Source organism: Alosa sapidissima, chromosome 16 (assembly GCF_018492685.1).
Source record: "Alosa sapidissima isolate fAloSap1 chromosome 16, fAloSap1.pri, whole genome shotgun sequence".
Taxonomy (NCBI): domain Eukaryota; kingdom Metazoa; phylum Chordata; class Actinopteri; order Clupeiformes; family Clupeidae; genus Alosa; species Alosa sapidissima.
In genome coordinates, this window is record NC_055972.1 from 19,495,475 (window position 1) to 19,517,410 (window position 21,936).

The 21,936-nt window shown below is 45.3% G+C and overlaps 2 protein-coding genes across 5 annotated transcripts in view; both read left to right on the forward strand.

Annotated features, from left to right (window-relative positions):
• Positions 1-15,767, forward strand: part of thada (THADA armadillo repeat containing) — a 92,630-nt gene extending 76,863 nt beyond the window's left edge. For 2 of the 4 annotated variants that reach the window (XM_042065733.1, XM_042065732.1), the window contains 5 exons: positions 1,151-1,223; positions 1,573-1,729; positions 2,299-2,430; positions 12,623-12,792; positions 13,762-15,767. In XM_042065733.1, coding sequence (XP_041921667.1) covers positions 1,151-1,223; positions 1,573-1,729; positions 2,299-2,430; positions 12,623-12,792; positions 13,762-14,079 — 850 coding nt within the window. In that variant the 3' untranslated portion in view covers positions 14,080-15,767. The remainder of the gene's footprint in view (positions 1-1,150; positions 1,224-1,572; positions 1,730-2,298; positions 2,431-12,622; positions 12,793-13,761) is intronic. The other 2 variants (XM_042065734.1, XM_042065735.1) reach the window with 1 other exon arrangement.
• Positions 15,768-18,092: 2,325 nt separating this feature from the next.
• Positions 18,093-21,450, forward strand: zfp36l2 (zinc finger protein 36, C3H type-like 2). The gene is made up of 2 exons (XM_042065742.1): positions 18,093-18,437; positions 18,801-21,450. Exons 1-2 carry the CDS (start codon positions 18,348-18,350, stop codon positions 19,986-19,988), a joined length of 1,278 nt encoding a protein of 425 aa, XP_041921676.1. The 5' UTR covers positions 18,093-18,347; the 3' UTR covers positions 19,989-21,450.
• Positions 21,451-21,936: the final 486 nt, after the last annotated feature.

Sequence of the window (21,936 nt, forward strand, 5' to 3'; positions counted from 1 at the left end):
AGCCCCCTTCTCATGAAAGACCCCCACCCTCTCTCACACACACACACACTCTCTCTCTCTCTTTCTCTCTCTTGTGCATTCCTGTGGCAAGGGGCTTTTCCTGACGTTGTCCGTCACGCATTCAGATCCAGGTGATGAAGGATATTGATTTACTCAGGCAGAGAGGCACCACAGTGTGTGTGTGCCTGTGTGTGTGCCTGTGTGTGCGCCTGTGTGTGTGTGTGTGTGTGTGTATTGGTTGGTGTGTGTGAGGTGCACCTGGTAACAGGTGTGTCCTCGCCGAGTTTTGTAGAGATGGTTGCAGTAGATTTAGGCTCTGAGTTACATACAGTCTTCTGTGTGTGTGAGTGTTTGAGTGTGTGAGAGCCTCTGTATGTCTCCGGCCAGTAGCCTATATGCTGGGTATGATCATATTACAAAGGGTTTCCCCCCACTCAGCCACAACCTGAACATAGGCCTGTTCTGTGTGTGTGTGTGTGTGTGTGTGTGTGTGTGTGTGTGTGTGTGTGTGTGTGTGTGTGTGTGTGTGTGTGGGGCGGAAGGCAGACATATTTTGGTAAGGTTGTTTTTTATGCCCATCTGTTGAGAGGCGAGGCAGAAGACACGTGGCGTGACTCATACATGTCCAGTCCATAAATGTGTACTCGTGGCGTGACTCATACATGTCCAGTCCATACATGTGTAAAGCTATGACCAGCACTCGGCTCCACAGAACTGCGTTGGAAAGACCCGGGCCACACACACAATCATCACAGGACTCCTAACGTTTACTACTCATCGACCAAACCTAAGAAGGCAAAACCCTATTAAAAGAAAAAATATTATAAAAACGTATAAAAGGAATACAGAGTGTGTAGCCAACTGATTGGACAAGTCTGTAGCAGCTAGTGCTTGTTAAATTAGTTTATTTAGTTTTCTATTATCGAGATGCCTTTGATTTGATCTCTTGCCAATAATGAATTATATATATATATTTATAAAACACTCACACACACACATGCTTACACACAAACTAATTCATGTTTGTCGACTAATTTCAAATGGATCTATATTAACTATATCTAATTGTGTGTGTGTGTGTGTGTGCGCGCGTGTGTGTGCGCGTGCGTGCGTGTGTGTGCGTGCGTGTGTGTGTGTGTGTGTGTTTCAGTGTGGACCTCTACTGTGCCTCGCTCACGCTGGCCTCGCGGCTGGTGGTGCACCTGGTGGAGGAGAGCGCACAGGTAAGGGGGCGGTGAGGACCAGAGGGAGAGAGAGCACATGCAGACCTCTGCACCAGGAGGACATGTTCATATAGACTATAGGGGATATGGAGGGAGACAGGGCCAGTGTGGAGGCTATGTGTGATGGTGTAGGGGATATGGAGGGAGACAGGGCCAGTGTGGAGGCTATGTGTGATGGTGTAGGGGATATGGAGGGAGACGGGGCCAGTGTGGAGGCTATGTGTGATGGTGTAGGGGGCTTTAATGACAGGGCCAGTGTAGAGGCTATGTGTGATGGTGTAGGGGGCTTTAATGACAGGGCCAGTGTGGAGGCTATGTGTGATGGTGTGTTCATGGGCATGTCTTCCAGGAGCTGAATGGCGCCACAGTGGCGTGTCTCGGCCTGTGGGGGGCGCTGCTGAGGCAGGGTTGCATGGAGGATCAGCCCACTGAAGTCAAACTCATCACTGCAGACATGCTGGTGGAGACGACACCCTGCTTATTAACCAGCTCCATGTTACCACTGGGTTAGAGTGTGTGTGTGTGTTTGTTGTGAATGCGTGCATTTGTGTGTGTGTGTGTGTGTGTGTGTGGATGCTTGTGTGAAGCCGTGGACGTGTGTGTGTGTGGGTGTGCATGCATGTCTGTTCCTGTAAATGTATAGCCTGTCCAAGGTGCAGTGTGTTTGTTTCTGCAAGTGTGTTGCTTAACCTTCTGCACCTGCTTCAGTGTATGGTTCTGTCTCATATGTTTGTGAAGGCCACACCCTTTTTGCTTACTGGCATTTTCTTTGCTGATCTTCACCACAACCGGTGTGTATGTTTGTGTATGTGAGTGTGTGCATGCCTGTAACTGACACTGTTACTGTTCACAAGAGAACTGCAACTGCTGCAGAAAAACAACTGGAGATCTGGTGTGTTTCTCTGTATCAGCCATCACTGGTTGGCCCCACATGTGGCCAAGACGTTGTTACATGTACACATAATCTGACATGTCTTGCGTAAGTGTATGCGTGGAGACGGTAATGATACGATCATATCTGATAGTGTGTGTGTGTGTGTGTGTGTGTGTGTGTGTGTGTGTGTGTGTGTTGTAGGTATCTCACACACGGTGGCTCTGTGGCAGAGTGTGTTTACGCTGCTGCAGGATGAGGAGCAGGAGGTCCGAGACCGAGCCTCCCACTACATCTGCAGCACTCCCCGGGACCTGCTCAGCGCTGTGCACTCAGGTACACACCACTACACACCGCTAGGAGAGCTGCATGAATCGCTAGACACCAGAGACTTAGGAAGACACTTTTGAAATGTTTAAAATAAGGAAATAAATGGTGGCGTTAGACATTTGTTCTTCTATGTTTGTTGTTTCTTTGTTTGATTGTCAGTACTTCAGTGCATGTCACTAGGCGTGGCTGGTTGCCCTGGTGTCCTGGGGCGCGTTTCCCAAAGGCCAAAGTTGCTAACCTGTTGCCAATACACACACACACACACACACACACACACACACACACACACACACACACACACACACACACACACCTTTAGCGCTGCATAGCACTGCACACATTTTTGTGCACAGTGCCTCTCTTTCTCTCACACACACACACACCTGGGGCAGCCGTGCCCTACTGGTTAGCGCTTCGGACTTGGCTGAAGTGCCCTTGAGCAAGGCACCTAACCCCTCACTGCCGCTGTTGTTGCAGGCAGCTCACTGCGCCGGGATTAGTGTGTGCTTCACCTCACTGTGTGTTTACTGTGTGCTAAGTGTGTTTCACTAATTCACGGATTGGGATAAATGCAGAGACCAAATTTCTCTCTTGGGATCAAAAGAGTATATATACTTATACTTATACCTACCTATATACACTCACACAGAGATATACATATGTGAATGCTGCTATCTTGTTTCCTGGCCTCTCTCCCTCTCACGCCACACACACACACACACACACACACACACACACACACACACACACACACACACACTGACACAGGTTCTTATCAGCAGCCTGTGAGTCTGTGCTCTCCAGGTCTCTCTGTATGAAGCCCAGTCACTGAGTCTGCTTGGCCACCAGATTGGAGCTGATAGAGCTGTGTGGGGGGGGGGAGGGGTGTGTTTACGACCTCACATAGCACTACTAAAGACCCGAGGTGCGGAACTGGGCTGGCGTGACAACTCTTAGCCTTTGAAATGGATGTGTGTGTGTGTGTGAGAGAGAGAGAGATATGTGTGTGTGTGTGAGGACTGACGTCCATCCTCAGGCTTCAAAAGAAATAGTGTAGATGTAGCCTGAAGATGGACCTGTGATCACACATACACATTCACACACACAATCTGAGTTTTAAAGCTGAAACGATCTCTGTCTATAGGAGAGTATTCATCTCTGTATCAGATACGTTCTCTGTCTAGATTACACTCCGAGAACACATATCCCATGACCCCGATCTCTTGTAGCATTGGTCAAAAATGTTGAAATGATTGCTCCCCATCTGCATATTTAGGCAGATATAGCCTTGTAGAATGCAGAATTTAGCAAAAGCTTAGAATTTGGGTCATGCCACAACGAAATGAGTCCTATGTCGCGGAAATCCATTTTGAGATATAGAGATTTTAATGCAGAGAGGGTCGAAAAATGACTAAATTATGTATTTTCTAATTTCACCACGAACACATTCCTTAATGCATAGTCTAATGTTTTTGTTTTTAAATAGGCCGCCAACTCCAAAACATTGAATCGGACCAATTGAGTGCAATTTTCGTGAAAAATCTGGTCAGCAACAACTGTATGTTTAGGTTGCTGTTTCTCCTCCTAAATATCTTGGCTAAAATAGAAATTTTCTTCATAATAATTACGAGTGGATAACCTATTTATGATGACTTCTTGAAGAGGCCAAAACACAAAGTTGTCAGACCAAAGAAAACGGAAACTTTCCTGTTCTCATACAGCAAGCGTCTGAACGAGGAGGTTTTAAGCATTAGGCTATTGTTGTCCTTGTCGTCTTCAGAAGTTGATCGAACATTATAGGCTACCTCACAAGTTATAGTTAACTACAAATGCCTCACAATTTTTACCGTCTGCGTGAATGGAGCATTTAGAAGCTGTGCTGTGTAGTTCGGATCTTTTCGGATTATGAAGCAATTCAATCTTTGGTGATTGGTTGAGAGGAAATATACATAATATGCTCATTTACACTTCACATACTTTAAAGCTGATTTTCTCAAAACTTGTTTTTTTGCTGAGATGAGGATAGCTTTTACATTTTGGCCAATATCTCTGGGTTGGCTAAACGGAATTGAACAAATGACCTCTTGTTTTAAACCCTAAGGTCTGTGGATTATGAATGTCCAATAAACCCATTTTTTTTTAATTTTGTCGAACTGGACTCATTTCGTCATGGCACGCCCCTTTCGTTATCCATGTCCGTAGCATTGGTAGTCATGGGTAATTACACAGCTGATTTCCCATTGTTTTCTTCCAGGAAAGGGTCCTAAAAGGGTCCTTCCGAGAACAGTAGCTTCATAGGAAAATGACAAATTAAAGAAAGAGACTGGAAGAGAGTGTGTGTGTATTCAAGTCGTCTTTTTCAGATGTTTGCAGAATTCCCCATCCATATTAAAAACGTTAAACCAGAGTTTTCAAACTAAAACGGAGCCAGTGTTTCCAATGGCAACAGTGTTTCAAGGCCTCGGAAAAAACCACAGTAGTGTAGATTGAGGCGTAATCGTAACAAAATGTTGCGGATTCATATGAAAACAGAACAGTGTAGACATGGTTTGTCTCTCTGCTCTTGCCAGGAGTATTGTGGTTCATGTGAACACTGATTGAAGTACCAATATAGTTATATTTTGCTTATGATGCTGCAGACTGAAACCAATGGAATTGATACAGTAATTTTCTGTGTATTAGCCACATTGTGTATTAAACGCTTGTTTTATGCAAGTTAAAAAAACAAAACCATATTATTACCATGTTAACTGCCCCCGTGTATTAACCTCATAGCTGAAGAAATTTTGCAAAATTAATGTATAAACCTTGCTAATAGTTGGGAAGTTGTAGAACACATTTCAATGGAGTGAAAAGTCTTTATTAATGATGTATATTGCAATGCATGTCATTGGATTATACTCAATTCCTAAGACACTAGAGACTGTCTTGGTCCTCGGACAAAGCACACATCTGAGTTCTCCATCATCATTAATAACAGCTCTGACCCATTGCCCTTCCTCCCACGAACAGCGGTCTGCCGCAACAGCCCACCCTGCTCAGTTTGTCTCGTTCTGATCGCATCATCAGACCGAGCCAACCCCACCCTGTTTTTAGTCAAGGAGGTGCACAGACGAGCCATTGTATGGAAGAGGAAGCTGGAGATGAGTGTGTTCCTTTGAAAAGAAACCTCACGGACAGACACACACACACACACACACACACACACACAAAGATGCACACTCAGACAAGTCCTCTGGCTGTTCTCCTTCTGCTGGGTAGCAGGCAGCGGTGGCTTTTCTTTCAGATGGGGGCTCAGAACATGCTGACGCAGCAAAGTGGGCATCACTCACTCACACACACTCACACACACTCACACACACTCACACACACACACACACACACACACTCACACACTCGTCAGCACATATGAGGGGTCAGTGCTGCGGTGAGGGTGCGGCACGGCTCTGATGGCTGCCGGCGTAGCGTGTGAGTGGACCGTGGCCGCGGGGAAAAGTAAACAAGGCCCGAGTCTCTCTTGTGGCTTTGCCTGCTAAATTGGCCCCACTCGTGCCCGGCCGGCTTCCTGGCCGGGCCTTTCCTCTGTCGGCGCTGGGCTGCCTGTCGCTGCCGCCCACACCGCCCGCCCCACCGCCACGGGTCGGGTTGGAGGTCAGCGTCGTTTGGGGTTTTCCGGCACATTCTTGCGGCGTAATGCACTGTCAAACATCTGTCAGCCCCGTGGGCTATGTTTTTAATGTCTCATCCTCACTCCTCGGCTCTGTGTTCGTGTGCGTGTGTGTGTGTGTGTGTGTGTGTGTGTGTGTGTGTGTGTGTGTTTGTATGTGTGTTCATGCTTCACTGGTTTTGTCCTATAATGAATGCCAGAGATGATGGGTCAAGGACATGCCATTTCAATGACCTAACTGATCAGTAGTTCTGCACAAGACAAAGTGGAGGATCACCTTACAAAGGCAGCATTAAAATGGGGCAAGTACTTTGTGTGCAAGAATTTTGCAGTATGTAAAGTCTGTTTGTGTGTGTGTGTGTGTCTGGTTATGAAACCTGTGGCTTCTACAGCATCCCCAGGTCAGGTTGACTTTACGGCTCTCGCTCAGTGTTTGTTTTGAACCCGTTTCGTTTTCGGCTTTAGCTTTATGTTAAAGGGCTTGTGCTGGGCATTTGGTGTCCACACACACACACTCACTTACACAGTTTGTGTGCCTGCTTTCATTTCCTGATTCCCGTGAGCCACAGGAGGAAGTTAGGGCTGTAAACGAGTGTTTCTCTTTCGCACCTTCTCTCTCCCCTCAAAACATCCTGTACCTCTGTACTGTCTGTGTGTGTGTGTGTGTGTGTGTGTGTGTGTGTGTGTCTGTGTCTGTGTCTGCCTGCGTCTGTGTGTATATACAGTATGTGTGTCTAAGTACATGATGTCCTTTGTACAACTGCATATGTTGACACACACATACGCACACACCCACACACTGACCACAGTGCTATCTCAGGAGAGCGGTCAGTGATTTGGCCACTGAGGTTTAATCTAATGAAGAGACGTGAGGGCTTGAGAACTGTGCTGTGGGAGTGGAAGGTGATGTGAGGAGGGCTTTTAACTCGGACCTTCCCCTGTCACTACTGAACATCTGGCTTTCATTAGCCTCAACCAGATCACATTTAAGATCTCATTAACGTGTGTGTTTGTGTGTGTGTGTGTGTGTGTGTGTGTGTGTGTGTGTGTGTGTGTGTGTGTGCGCATAAATTCAGAATGAAGAGGAAGAACACTTATCTGGTGTACCTGGGCCAGAATGTGAGCATGTGTGTGTTTGTGCCAAAAAAAGAAAAAGAGTGTGTCACACACACACACACACACACACACACACACACACACACATACACACACATGCAGGGAGATAAAGAGGCCAATATAAAGCATGACACCAGCAAAGCCATAGATCACTCTGATTTCATTGGGTTTTTCTGAAACTACCTCCCACCCTTCTCTCGCTCACCCACACACACACACACACACACACACACACACACACACACACACAAATGCACATACACACACAATATTGTGGACATCTGACACCCCCCAGCTGCAAGGTCTCAAGCGAAGGATTTTCTGCCTAGCAAATCTCTCTCTTTTTCCTTCTCTCTTTCCTTCTCTCTCTTTCTCTCATTCTCGTTATTTAAGAGAGAGAGCCGTTTTAATTAGTTCCAGGCGGCGGCTCCCACAGATCGATTACAGAAGTTACGGGAAGTGCGCTCACTTTTCCCGCTGGAATCTGGCAGAGACTGGCTTCCCCCTCACAAACTTCCCAACAGCTCTCCGTAGACAGAGAGAGAGACAGAGAGAGAGACCGAGAGAGAGACAGAAAGAGAGAGAGAGAGTTTAGAAGCCCATTGCGCTGTATGGTAGTGAAGTATGGGGTCCACTCAGTCATCATAGCTATACTCACTGGAACAAACACACAATAGAATCTCTACATGCTGAGTTCTGCAGATACATTCTACAAGTACAGAGAAAAACACCAACAAATGCATGTAGAGCAGAATTAGGTAAATACCCACTAATCATTAACATCAACAAAAGAGCACTCAATTTTCTAAATCACCTTAAATCCAGCCCACAAAACACCCTTCATTCTAAAGCCCTCCAAACCCAAGAGCTGAACCCAGAAAAAAGTCCCCTACATCACTTGTTGCAGAGACTAACTGCCTTGCCACACACCCACTCTGATCAGTCTCACAACAACACTGTTTTCCAAAAACCAATCAGAGTAAACCAAATTATGAAACAATGTAAAGAATCCTAGTTGGAATATTGGAAAGAAGAAACTAAAAATCAAAGTAGATTACAATGCTATCTGGACCTAAACCGAGAATATAAATTAGCAGAATATCTTAATACTGTCAGAGATAGAAAACAGAGACTGACCCTTACCAAGTACAGGCTAAGTGACCACAAATTGGAAATCTAAAAAGGAAGACTCAGAAAATCATGGCAACCAAAAGAACACAGAATATGTGGTTACTGCATGATGGGTGAGGTCGAGACAGAGATGCACTTCCTCCTACAATGTACATCCTTCGATCAAACAAGAAACCTTTTCTTCAACAAATTTAACTCAGAAATTCCTAATTTTAATCCTAATTCAACAAATAGACACACACACACACACACACACACTGCATTATACACTGCATTTTATTTTACTTTTACCTATTTATTTATTTTATTCTTATGAAAATCTACTGACATGTATGTGTTAAGATTTATTGTATAACTGCTTTGGCAATATAAGTGAGCTTGTCATGCCAATAATGCATTCTTGAATTGAATTGAATTGAATTGAGTTTAGAAGAATCAGAGGAGGAAACCACCGTCTGGATGAAAATGCACTGAGCGACATTCATGTTAGTAGGCCACAGTGAGGATGAATCACTAGCTCCTCAGAATGGCCTCAGAGTGTGTGTGTGTGTGTGTGTGTGTGTGTGTGTGTGTGTGTGTGTGTGTGTGTGTGTGTGTGTGTGTGTGTGTGTGTGTCTGTGTGTGTGTCCATGAACATGTGTGTGTGCTATTCTATGTCCCCTTCAGAGTGCATGTGTATGGTGGGTGTTTATGTGCTAGTATTTCACCTCCTTGCCCATACCTTACTAGTTCTTAAACTGGGGGTCTCCATAAATATGTGAGGAATCACAAAATGATTTGCAGTCTGAATTAAAGAAAATGTTCTGAATATTTTTAGACTTAACATGTTGGACTTGGATATTCAGTAGCCCCATGTCAGCTTACAATTCAGTGTTTCCATAACAAAAGTTAACCAGTGCTTAAGCCAAAGCTTACCAGTGACATAACACTATTGCCACGAGATTGGACAATGTTTTTTGGAGGGTCGCCAGACAAAACGTTTAAGAATCAATGCTTAGAATTGATGTGTCTGTTTCTCAGGCAGTATGGATATGTACATACTTGTATGCATACTCCGTGTAGAGAGTGAAGTGTCTGTATAGGTTTGCCTGTGTCCAGCCATGGCTTTTGTTTGTGTAACCGAGACAGTGTTTGAATGCGTGTGTGCGTGTGCGTGTGCGTGTGTGTGTGTGATAGTACATTTCCTTTGACTGTCTCTCATAGGTCTTTTCCACCAACAGAAAACCAGCTCCGTTCCCGTTCGAACCCATTTGAACCGGTCGGAGCATTTCAACCAAATGGAGCTTGAACCAGAAAATATTTTTTCCTGTGAACCAGAGTGTGCATGTCCCTTTACAGTTCAGAGGGGAGAAGGCTAAAAGCAAGAGTTTTCTGTCCATATCAACTGTTGCCATGAGTAAACAAAACTAGCCAACTAGCATTACACTGCAGACGTTGACTAGCGTTGTAAACAGCTAATTTCTGCCGTTTTTATGGGGCAACTGTTCATATCATTCTCCCGTTTATGCATCTCATTAACTTTTGTTTTGCATGCAACACCCATTGTTGATGACTCATCCACGGTTCGGTTTTAAACTGGTGGAAATGTGGGCTGGTTCAATAGATAGCACCAAGGTTCAAAGAGTTCTAAATGGAACCGGTTCCAGAACGGGTTCTTGAAAAACGCCTTCAGTGGACAGTTCAGGTATAGTCCTGTGTGTCCAGTGTGGGGATGGCAGCAGAGATCTGCCTGGGTCAGCAGCACGGCCAGACAAGTATCCACTTCCTCTTGGTCCTCACCTCTCCTTCCTTCCCTCTCTCAGGCCATCCATGCACTTCTGCATCTGCTCATCATTGCATCAGCACACTCAGCGCATGGTTTCACTGATTTGGCCAGGGAGGCTTGTAGACGTTTGGAGACACACACACTCACACTCACACTCTTACACACACACACACACACTCACACTCTCACACACACACACACACACACACACCCTTTTCCCTGATTTAGCAAAAGAAGGCATATGGACGTTTAGTCACACTCTTACACACAAACACAAACACGCACGCAATCCCCCACGCCCCATGTTTAAAAAAAGAAAGAAGAAAGGCAAGAAGAAAGGCTGAAGTGTAAGACGAGCAGCGTTTGGGCCGTGGCCGTAGTGGCGGAGGAGTGTGAAACCTCAGAAGGATGTCAAGGCCGTGAGCGGCTTGAGTTTCTATTATGTCTTAATGTCTGCTTTGTGCCGCTCCTTCTCTTAAGCTCCGCTGGACTCAGGCCAGCTTTTCAGGCCCTGTGTGTGTGTGTGTGTGTGTGTGTGTCTGTGTGTGAGACCGAGAGATCAGAGCCCTTACAGATCGACAAACTGCAGGGGCGTAGCAGAGAGAGGGGAAAAAAAAGAGGTCTTGTCACTTTTCTCAATTGCAGTGAGTGAGGAGTTCTTTTGAGTTTTAGTTTACACGTCTGTGCGCTTTTGAAGCCTTAACGTCACCCAGCATCTCACCTTAAGCCCAACTGAAAACCAACACCCCCACTCTACCAGCAGTCTAGCCACCACTAACAACTCTGTAGGTGTGTGTGAGGGAGTGTATGTGTGAGATTGATTTTGTATTGGCGCCTGTTTAGGGATCTTGTGCTCATTAATCTGTGTGTGTGTGTTTGTGAGATCGGGTATGTGTTTATTTGTGAGCGTTTATGTATGTTTGTGTGTGGGTACACATTGGTGTGTGTGTGTGTGTGTGTGTTATAAAGAGCACTGATGTGGAGGGAAAAGGGTGCCATGTCACTGTGCATCCTGCCTGGGTGTCATTGTGATTGACAGGCCGCGACTGGCTTTTGAAGTCACTGGTGTTGTTTAGTTAAGGCCTGGAAGCAAAACACTGAAACGCGCTCACACACACACACACACTCACACACAGGGTGGGGAGTTCTTTGATGCATGGACAACTGGGGTCATTAAAACCTTTGCTTGCAGTCGTCAGGGAGAGTGAACGAGTGTGAGGGTCGTCATCCCCTCCCCCGCTCCCCTCATCTCTCGTCCTTTCTCTCTCATCTCTTCTCTCTCTCCCTCTCACTCTCCATATCCCTTGCTTCTGCCCATCCACCCAGTAACGAGCATTATCGGCTGGAGGATTGTGGGTTTTATGGGTGCATATGTTTGAGATATGTCTGAGAGTGCGTGTGCATACATATATCTTGTGTGTGTGTGTGTGTGTGTGTGTGTGATTGGTTGGATGAGTTATAGTTTTGTTTCCCAGAAAATAGCTGTGGGCCTCTCAGAAAGGGGAACACACACACACACCCCCACCCACACACGCTCGGCCAGAGAAATATAGAAAAAGACACATCAGTCTCCTATCTCAGTTTTACATTATGTTCACCCTGAGTTGAAGCACAGATTGGAACCAGGTTTATCATTAAGAACACGTGCATGCAAACACACACACACACATACACATACACTCAAACGTCACACACTCACACATCACAAACAGGCACACACACTTGCACACTTTCTCTCAACACACACACAGACACACAAAATGTTATTCAGATAGATAGATAGATAGATAGATAGATAGATAGATAGATAGATAGATAGATAGATAGATACTTTATTGATCCCCAAGGGGAAATTCAAGAAAAAAATTCACATGAGCTTCTCTCCTCTTTGTTCGTTGGCCAATGTTTCTTCTTTGTCTTGAGAGGTGATTGCGGCTGCGCTGTCTCTTGGCTCTGCTTCTGTACCCATATCTCAGCAGTATCTGCTTTTATTGGATGTTTCATCTGGGAGCCAGTGAAAACAGCAGTCCACTGCTTCCTCCAGCACCACTGGCCAGCCAGCCAGCCAGCCACAAAGCTGTCTCACTGATTACTTACACACACACACACACACACACACACACACACACACACACACACACACAAGCACGCATAAACAAACAAAAATACATAACCACAAATGCATAACCTTAAGCCAGAGTGCGCGAGGCATACAATTGAATTATACAGCTGAGCATCAAAGGAAGGCCTGTGGGATGAAATGTTGTGCATTAAATATCTGAAGAGCATTAAGAGTGTGCAGACTTTATTTCTGCATTGTGGCATGCTCCTATTCACCACGTGTGCAGGGTGTGTGCATGCTTCTCCCTTCCTCCTGGTATACACATTGTCACCTACAGACTAGTCAAACTAGCATAATGCATACTCTTGCATATAATGTAACCCAGCGTTCTTCTCTCTCTCCACCTCCTCTCTCTTCTCTTTCTCCAATCCACTCATCCCCCTCTCCTCTCATGCAGATGTGGCGGCAGGGGCACTATGCCCACCTGTGGCCCTACAGCTGGGTGTGGCCCTGCTTTGCCAGCTCTTCCAGGTGTGGGACCAGGTGGCCGTTGGCGTAACAACCCTCACCGAGTGGTTGCTGGGAGACTGTATGCCGGACATGAGGGCAGAGGAGAACACTGATGTGGTGAGGACAGTGGGGACAGTTCTGGACCGGAGGTCTGGGGTTTGGCTGGGGGGGTTACTGAGACCTGAACACACCAGGGATGACATGGAAAACCAAGCACAGCTGTAAATAATTTCCAGCGTTATAGTTCAACCAGTTGAAATGTCAGTGATTGGCTAAACATACATGTAGCAGGAGTTGCTAAGATCGTGAATTTCAGGAAATCAAAGTGAATGTGGTAAACTTTGAGGACAAATGGTGCTGTTCAATTTGTATAAACAACCAACAACGGGAATAGAGTAAAGAGAAATTACGTCCACAGGGTTTTGAGAAGTTCTTAACATAATTTCACTGATGTCCTACCACACAAACCACACTCGGGATGTAATGTTGATACCTTCCCATACAAATTCTGAACCAGAGCTCAGTCATGTAAATATGGTTTGTTCATTACTGGCACATTGTAATCATAGAATCGTGAAAACCCATCAGTCAGCTCTGGTGTCATTTTTCATGGGAGCTGTTCTGTAGTTGACTTAGTCATGCGCTCGAGACAGTAGAGCAGTGGAGGAGCTGAGTCCACCTTCCCTTGTGGGATTACACAACCCGAGCCGCAGCACACCGCCGCTGGCCCTTTCATCTAAAGCCCCTTAGCGTCCGAGCGGCCATGGTCCTGGCGTGCACCCCCCCACACGCTGGGGGAATGTGACCTGCTGGCCCTGGGGCAGGTGGTGCCAGCCTCGGGCAGGAAGAGGAAGTTAGCAAAGCAGCTTTGGGTCAGTGGTCAGCTGGTCTAACAGTGTGCGGGGCTGGTGTGAATTAAAGACTCGGTCAAGTAAATGATGTTATTTTGCCCGTTCAATTTCATTCAAGTTCAACTCGGAAATTGAAAGCGTGATGAAAATGTTTAACATTAGCCTTTACAGTTAGCTAAGACATGATTTAGCGTAGCAGGAGACTCATTGGTGTTGCCCTGTCTCCCCTGACCAGGATGAAGAGTTCCTCTTTGAGAAGGGCGATCTGAACCTGTGGGCGGAGCCTCTTCAGTGGGCCCGGCTGCTGCACACTCATCTGGCCGCGCTGGCGTCGGCCGCGGGTCCAGCGGGCGTTCCTCCAGCCGAGCGGCGGCGGTTGTCCGAGCTGGCCCAAGCCCAGGCACAGGCGTCGGAGCAGGCACTGGTGGCACTGCCCGCCCTGCCCCAGTTCTCCGCCGCCCTCGAGCACGCCAGGCTGAGCGTGCAGAGAGAGCGGGCAGGCCTGGCGCTCGGGATTCTGGGAATGCTACAGGAGGACTCCCTCTTAAGCTGAGGGCCACCAATGCCAACTGTGTGCACCCCCACACTGTCATCAGTCTACGTGGCTTAAAGCCTACATGCACACACAAAGCTGGGAAGAGTCATAGGTGATGCGTAACAGGGGCAAAGAAAAGACTAGTTCATCAAATCCTGATTGCCTTGTGCTTATAGGTTGGGGAAAAAGCTTGTACCTTATGCATCCTTTCTTTTTTTTCATATATTTATGGCTCTAATTAAGCTTAAGATTAAGATTACCATACAATCTCCTTGGTCCACTTTTCCCTGCTTGTGAGTGAGGACTGATGAAGACGCCATCTTGCATCTTGACTTCACCTCTCTAATTTGTTTAGATAATAGTTTCAGGAAAGGGAAGGGGAAAAAAGGAAACTGCCGTTTCGATGTGTTGTAATCCCCCCCCCCACACACACACACACACACCTCTGTATGTTAGTAAGTCTCACACTCACCAGACAGACAGAAAATGCTGATTGGGAGTTTTTTTTTTCTTGAGAGCCATGCCAGGAACTGTGCGTTCTTCTGCTCAGCCCCTCTGAGCTTAAGTCTCTTCAGGCTTCGGGAAAGTTCAGATGTGCTCCGAGGACTTTCTGACAGAGGGCACCTCACGCTCTGCCTCCCACAGCTCTTGCAAACAATAGAGAAGAAGGCCTGTTTAGGAAACACCTGTAACCAACTTTGTAACCAAATTTATATGTGTGTGTGTGATACGTGCGTTGCGTGTCAGACCTGGTCGTGTCTACACAGAAACCGTGTTTATGAATTTCGCAAACTGCCCGAATGCAAGTGGGAGGAATTGAAACCACCAGTGTAAGGTTTTTTTTATTTTTTTTTATTCCAAGTGGTTGAACACCATGAATCACCATCTAAAGAGGACCGTCTTGTAGTAGGCGAACATATCCTAAACCCACTGTCTCACAAGGAGGAAAGATTCCAGCTCCCGCTGCGTCCTCTGGCCCTCATCTGGACAAGATCTGGGCCTGGACCAGGAATAATGAGCGAATGAAGCAGCACATTCTTAACCCACTAGTGTAATTGCTGAGCGGAACACAGCTGGAAACAGTGGTTCACAAACCAGTGCCTTCCTTATAAACAGAATGGGGTTGCAAATTCACTGTCGTGTAGATGATGTTGGTTTCATTTTGTGTATGTAGATGGAGTATAATTCTGTATAGAGGGGTGTGCTAGTTCATGATGAGTCTCTCAGAAAGCCAGTCTGTTATATTGTAAATGAACATGTCATGCAAACCATGTGTCCCTAGACTGTTTTTAATTCAAATAAAATGCTGTTTTTATCCCATTTGAGTGCCTCAGGGGTTCCTCTGTGTGTGTCTGATTGTTTGTGTGTGTGCTTTTTCATTTGAACTGATGGAAAATGACCCCGGGTGCCTGAGCTTGAGTAGGTTATGTCTTCACCTAATCCAATCCCACCATCTCTCCAAGTCCCAGGCCTTAGGGCCAGACTCGCACAGGGACTGCTCTCCAACACCCTATCAGGACCCTTACGCTGAATGACCATTTTGTGCGGCCAGTTTTGATTGCTATGTACAGTGAGGGGCTATGGTGGATATTGTTATGGGCAACATGGTCGGCTGCAAAATGTGGGATAGCATTACATTTGGGGTAGCTTTACGGAGGTCCTAAAGGGAAATGTGGACTTTTTTCCAATGCAGGGAAATTACAGGTGAATATGATAAAAAAAATAAAAAAAATAGATTTCCCCTCAAAACCTCCTAATGATATTTACATCAAGTTGATATTGTTTTGTATGGCAGGTGTCCTGATATCTAAATTATCCATTATCGACTGCAATATACAATAATTTGCATACATTTCAAGCACAGAAACCTTAACACTGGATAAAATCAGGTTCGAAATTATTTTTTATTTTTGTGTCCGTGATATACAAGCTAGAAACGCCACTGGGGAAAGGAAAGGGAGTTGCACTCACTTAAATTCACATGAGCAAAGCAACATGGAAGCTAGCAAAATAATAACGGTCAGGCGCGCAATCCTTCCACACGTCGCCTGTTTTCCCCCCCATACAGAACATTTCTCGTACGCATGGTATTTTTGTCTTCAGGCTGAGCTGCGGTATTTTTTCGATACGCCCTGCGTTAGGCTACTAGAAAAAGAAATCGGGTAGAATGTGCCCCTTGCTATGCCCGGTTACGCAATCGACGCAGCACACAAGAGCCCCTGTGTCCAGTGCGCGCTTCAGTGTGGAGACAGCTGCTTGTGCCGCGGGCGCTTGTAGTGGCCATGTTGTTTTACTGTAAAAGTGATGTAATGTTTTGGAGCGCTTGAGCGTTCCCCAATAAAAAAAAAACAGTATGCGACGAGGGGAGGTGTTTTTTTTTTTCTTTCTCCTCTTTTTCCTCGGCGGATGGGTATTTGCTCAATGGGTTCCTTGATGTTTCAATCATGACGTTTGCGTTTGCTGTCATTGTAATACGTGTGCCATCAACATAACATTTCTAAACTAAAGTGAACGTGTATTTACTCTGCCCGTGCACGATGTGTAAACCATGCCCTAATTGTTTACTTATTTTACTGTGACGAATGTTTACTTGTTCCGCGGATGAATGCAGATTAGGTGGAATTTCGGACGTGTTCTCATGTCGCACTTCGGGTGGCGCTGAAGACTGTATCTTAGTTATGCAGAGAGCTCTGCAGCCTGTGGAGGGCAGTGTTACACCGTGAGATTGCAAGGCATTCCTCTGGATGACTTGACATGATTTCGCTCGAAGCTTGTTGTTTGCCTTTACAGTAGGCTACTACGACGAGCAGTCACTGTGAGCTCACAAAGCAACTGCAAGTTTCCAAGAACTTGAACATGAGTTAAAATCTGTCTCACCCACTTGCTAAACTAGTAACAGTTACTGATGTTACTGATATGCCTTCTTATGCTAACTTTACGTTTGGGTCAATACTATTATGGATATTATATATATCAATAGATTATATAGATAGATTGTAGAACATATTGCCTAATTGCGTTACTAGCTAAACCGTCTTGATTGATTAAAATCCCCAAGCCAATTCAAGTTTTATGTTTGGCAAACTTGGTAGACTTTAGAAATTGGGTCAGGTCCATGTGTGCAAGGGGAAACACTGGATTTCTATTCCTAACTTGTTTATCGTAGGCTACATCGGACCTATGTACAATTTTGCTCAGTGTAGTTGTTGATTATGCAACCGCCGTAACCCAAGGAATGCTACTCGGTGGCAGACTCTAGATCTCCAGCAGCATGCTCCACTTTCCTCCTTTCCCTCCATTCTTACACACGAGCACACAGCGAGGAGAATCTGGTCTGTCCTACTTGTTGATAGCAGCGAGACGAAACATAAGTGCAACACTATTACTATTTCGAAAACCGTCAGCAACATGCTATTTATTTAATCGACTTACTTTCCAAAGTCCCTAAGTATGTGGGTAGGGTACAGTTTATATAGCCTACGCGCGGGGACCCTGGTTGTTTAATCGACTTTTGTTTGTATTGCAAGGGGAGGCAATGCAGACATATGAGAGTTGAGAAAGCAACAAAGCAGACATATGAGAGTTGAGAACAGTGTTGAAATCATACTCGTATCAAAACGAAGAAAATGATACAATGAAAAGTTGTTGCGTCTTGTTAACAAATCAGTCCCTGAAGCTAGCCTGTTTTCTATCTACCGCAATTCAGCCTACAGATGAGCACTCCATGGTTGAGCGTCCAGTAATTCTTCGACAAAACTTTCTCCGAAAACTTCGAGCATTATGATCATAGTGGGCTGAGACTGTAGGGTTTAGGAAAGGCAGATGTGGATGCATTCCCGCTGCTCAGTGGAGTTTGATCTACGACCCCCCAGCTTTTAGGAATCACGAACGAGAAATGAGAGCCCAGCTAACTTGTAGGAGGGGTGTGGATGATGGCCAACCAGAAGAACTCCTGCTTCCTTCGAATAGAGGGGCGTGACTTTGCCCCCAAGTTTTCCGCCCTCATCGACACACTGCTGCTGCGAAGCGTTTATATTCATGTGCGGAAGAGACTCAGCGACTGCAGCATTCAAGCTCGGCACTTCACAGAGGAAGGACATCCCATAACAAAAACACGAAACACAAAACGAGGAACTTATCCTTTTCTCTTTGCAGTGTGAGCAATCACCCTCTGGAATTCCGTTCTTTCACGTAACTCGGAGCTCCCAAAAACAGCAGTCGTGGCAAATTCATAGAAATAGTTTGCCTCGTGTGCTGTGCGCCCAAGGATCCCGGTCGGTCCACCCATGAGAGATCAACTACGGCAGAAAAGTTCCGAAAACGAAATGTCTGCAACCATCCTGTCCGCTTTCTACGACATCGACATGCTGTACAAGGTATATAGCAAGACTACCTTGGAGATGCGCGTCTTTTTGCAACTTCTCACTCCAGAGCAACATGCTAGCGTAAAAAGTTTGCAACTGCGTAAAAGTTTGCTAGCGTAAAGTCAGTGCAACAGCCAAGTTCGAAGGCTAGCTCATTAGCTGGAAATCAAACTGCACTGCATACCATGACATATTTTCATAGTTGAGTGCAAATCAAAGTTGCAAATCCAAATTGGAATAGTCAAATTAGTATTAAGCAGTGCATGCAGATAGCAGTAGACTTGTTAGATAGAATGACTTTGGTGTTATTTGAACTGATTTTGTGTGTTTGCTTAAGTTTCTAACTGGTTTCCTGTTGGTCGCTTTTGTCCACAGCAGGAGAAAAGTCTCAACATGAACGCAATTCACATCAACAGTATGTTGGACAAGAAAGCCGTGGGTGCTCCAGTTACAACGTCTAGTTCCAGCAACTGCTCCTACACCCCGGGATTTTTCCGCAGAAATTCGACCAGTAACATGGATTCAGTGACCAACAGCAACAAGTACACAGCGGGCTCCTACAGCAACTTGAAGGAGGGCTCGGTGGTGAATGGCAGCTCGAACACCGCCATCATGAACAAGGAAAACAAATTTCGTGACCGTGCATACAGCGAGAACGGGGACCGGAGCCAGCAGCTCCAGGTTCTGCAGCAGAAGCCGGGCTCTCAGATCAACTCCACCCGCTATAAGACAGAGCTATGCCGACCATTCGAGGAGAATGGAGCGTGCAAGTACGGGGAAAAGTGTCAGTTCGCGCACGGCTACCACGAGCTGAGGAGTTTGTCTCGCCACCCCAAGTACAAAACCGAGCCATGCCGCACGTTCCACACTATCGGTTTCTGCCCATATGGTCCACGGTGCCACTTCATCCACAATGCCGACGAACGCAGGCCAGCCCCGGCCAACGCCAACATGCAGGGAGAATCTAAGTCTGCTCGGGAGCTGTGCGGAGGCTACGGCCAGAGGGACATGCCACAGCCCAGCGCCTTCAGGGAGAGACCAAAGCTCCACCACAGCCTTAGCTTCTCCGGCTTTGCCACCCAACACGGACTTGACTCGCCGCTCATTGAAAGCCCCACATCCCGCACCCCGCCACCCCTATCCACCAACAACTCTTGCCCCCAAAACTTTTACGAGGATGTGTCGCCAAACACTCTTGCTTGCATCAACAGTGCCTTCTCCTTCCCTGGGCAAGAACTGAAAGCCTTACTCGCTCCACTGGCAGTGCATGCTCAAAACAACTACGCCAATCACTCTAATGGTGCTTACTTTGGGAACCTCTCGACCGTGTGCCCTCCCTCTCCCCCCTACAACATGAGCCACTTGCAGTCCTCCCTGCAGCGCCTCTCTGAGTCGCCGGTGTTCGACTCGCCCCCCAGCCCCCCTGACTCCATCTCAGACCGGGAGAGCTATGCAAGCGGGTCCCTAAGCTCTTCGGGAAGTCTCAGCGGCTCCGAATCTCCCAGTTTGGATGCCGGCAGACGTTTGCCAATCTTCAGCAGGCTGTCGATTTCAGATGATTAAGTTCGATCACTTTTGCATGTGGTGTGTTTGTTTTTTTTATACCTTGTTAAGTATGAGGAGGACTTGAAATTCCAGCACTCACCGCTGTTTTTGGACGGTGACACCTCTGACGACGTGTAACGTTTGACAGAATTACATCTGCTTTAAAACTTTAGAGACAGATGACATTGTCTTGTCTTTTTGATATGGCATTAGTCCATTTGTCTGTATGTTTTTGATAACTACAAGTAGCTATCAATAGAAGGCATTCCACCGGTGACTTATGTTTTGAGCTGCAGCAGATTGCTGTCTTTTTAGGTCTTATCAAGACCTGTTTCCGGAGTCGTATACAAGACTTTTTTTTTTTCTTTCTATCTTTCTTTCTTTACGAACGAGAGAAACCTAGCGGTTTTAGATTTTCCTGCATCCTACCAAGAATATGCCTTGACACAAGTGTAACAGCTTCACAGCTTCAAAAGTATGTGTGATTATTTTTTTTTCTTCTTGAAAGCTTAAAAACTTCCATTCCAAAAGTTTTACCTGGTTCACAGCGCCACGCAGTGGTTTGGTTGGGTAGTGTGTAGTTTGTTGCTTAGTCCAAGCATTCTTGTTGAGGTTTGTACGGGAGATCACTGCTGTTGGTTGGATATATATTTTTTTAGAAGTTCTGAGTGATTACATAGCGGTGCATAACTGGCTATGGACTATTTAACTTATTTATTATCTTGTGAAAAGTATAGGCTACATTGGTAATTGTCCAGACTGTATTTATCGAGTATGATGAAGCAATAGATATATTCTTTTATGTTTAAATTATGATCGCCATTATTAATCTACAGTAAGTGGAGTGTATGTTCTTCTCACAGTAATATATATTTTTTGTTGTTTGGTCTCTTTTGTAACTTCACTTCGTTATTTTATTGTAAATGAGTAAAAAAAATCTTAATTTAAGATATTGTATGTGATATTTATTTCATTAATTTTTTGTTTCCTTGTTTACGTTTATTAAAAAACAACAAACAAAAGTTTGCGTGATTTGCTGGAGGTTGCTTGTCTGTGCTGTGGAAGGCCTATCTGTCCTTGGCGAATCCCTAGATTTGTTTCTCTAGTGGAGTCAGTAGAATGTACAAACAATGTGGGTTTATTCTTTCTTCCTGTCTTTGTTTTTGTTTTGCTATTTTGTTTTTTTGTTTTTACCCAAGACCGTCCAAACTAGCCTTACTTTTTTACACATCCATATCAGATATCACCAGTCAAAAAAAATCCCACATTTTTCAAACAAATCACCAATTAACCAAAAAAGTATTTTTTTTTTTTTCTCCTTTCCTTCTCGTTATCTATTATTGCACGCGGTCACTCTGTGATTCCAACCACGTGCTAGAGAATGTAGCAAGCCCATGTTGCCCCAGTGTTCTATGATACTGGGGATCACAGTCTTACATGCCTTAAGATTCACCAAATAAAGTATTTTTCCTACATGTAATTATATTTCTTTCCTATCTCTTTTTTTACTGAAGTTGAATGTAGTCTCAATTTCTAAGTTTGTCCTTGGAAGGTTGTTACCACTTGTATTTAAGAAAAAAAAACTCGCTATAAACATTTAAAAAGGAAAAACATTACAACTTTAAAGAAAACAACTGAAGCCTTTTTTAATATTATTACTAGTATATCTCCCTTTTACTTGTTCCTGATTCTCTTTTGATATGGGAATTGGCTGATTTTCCAAACTTGCTGGGCGGGATGGTAATGTTGAACACATTTTGTATGTACATAGTTAGGTACAGGGGGATGCGCACTATGTACTCTGTTTGACTACTTTATCAGAAGTAAAGCTGTTTGAATGTATCTAAAAAGGCAACGGACAAAAAAGGCAACAGGAGTTGTGATGTAATTATTTTTGGGGGGAATCAGTTCACTACAATTAAGTGTGAGACTGTTGACTTTGTACTGTACATTTTTGTAGTTTCTC

What these genes read in the sequence shown, in the direction of transcription:
- zfp36l2 (XM_042065742.1), top strand. Translation starts at nt 18,348, where the DNA reads ATGAGAGATCAACTACGGCAGAAAAGTTCCGAAAACGAAATGTCTGCA. An exon ending in ACATCGACATGCTGTACAAG is followed by an intron (nt 18,438 to 18,800) that starts GTATATAGCAAG and finishes TTTTGTCCACAG; the next exon opens with CAGGAGAAAAGTCTCAACAT.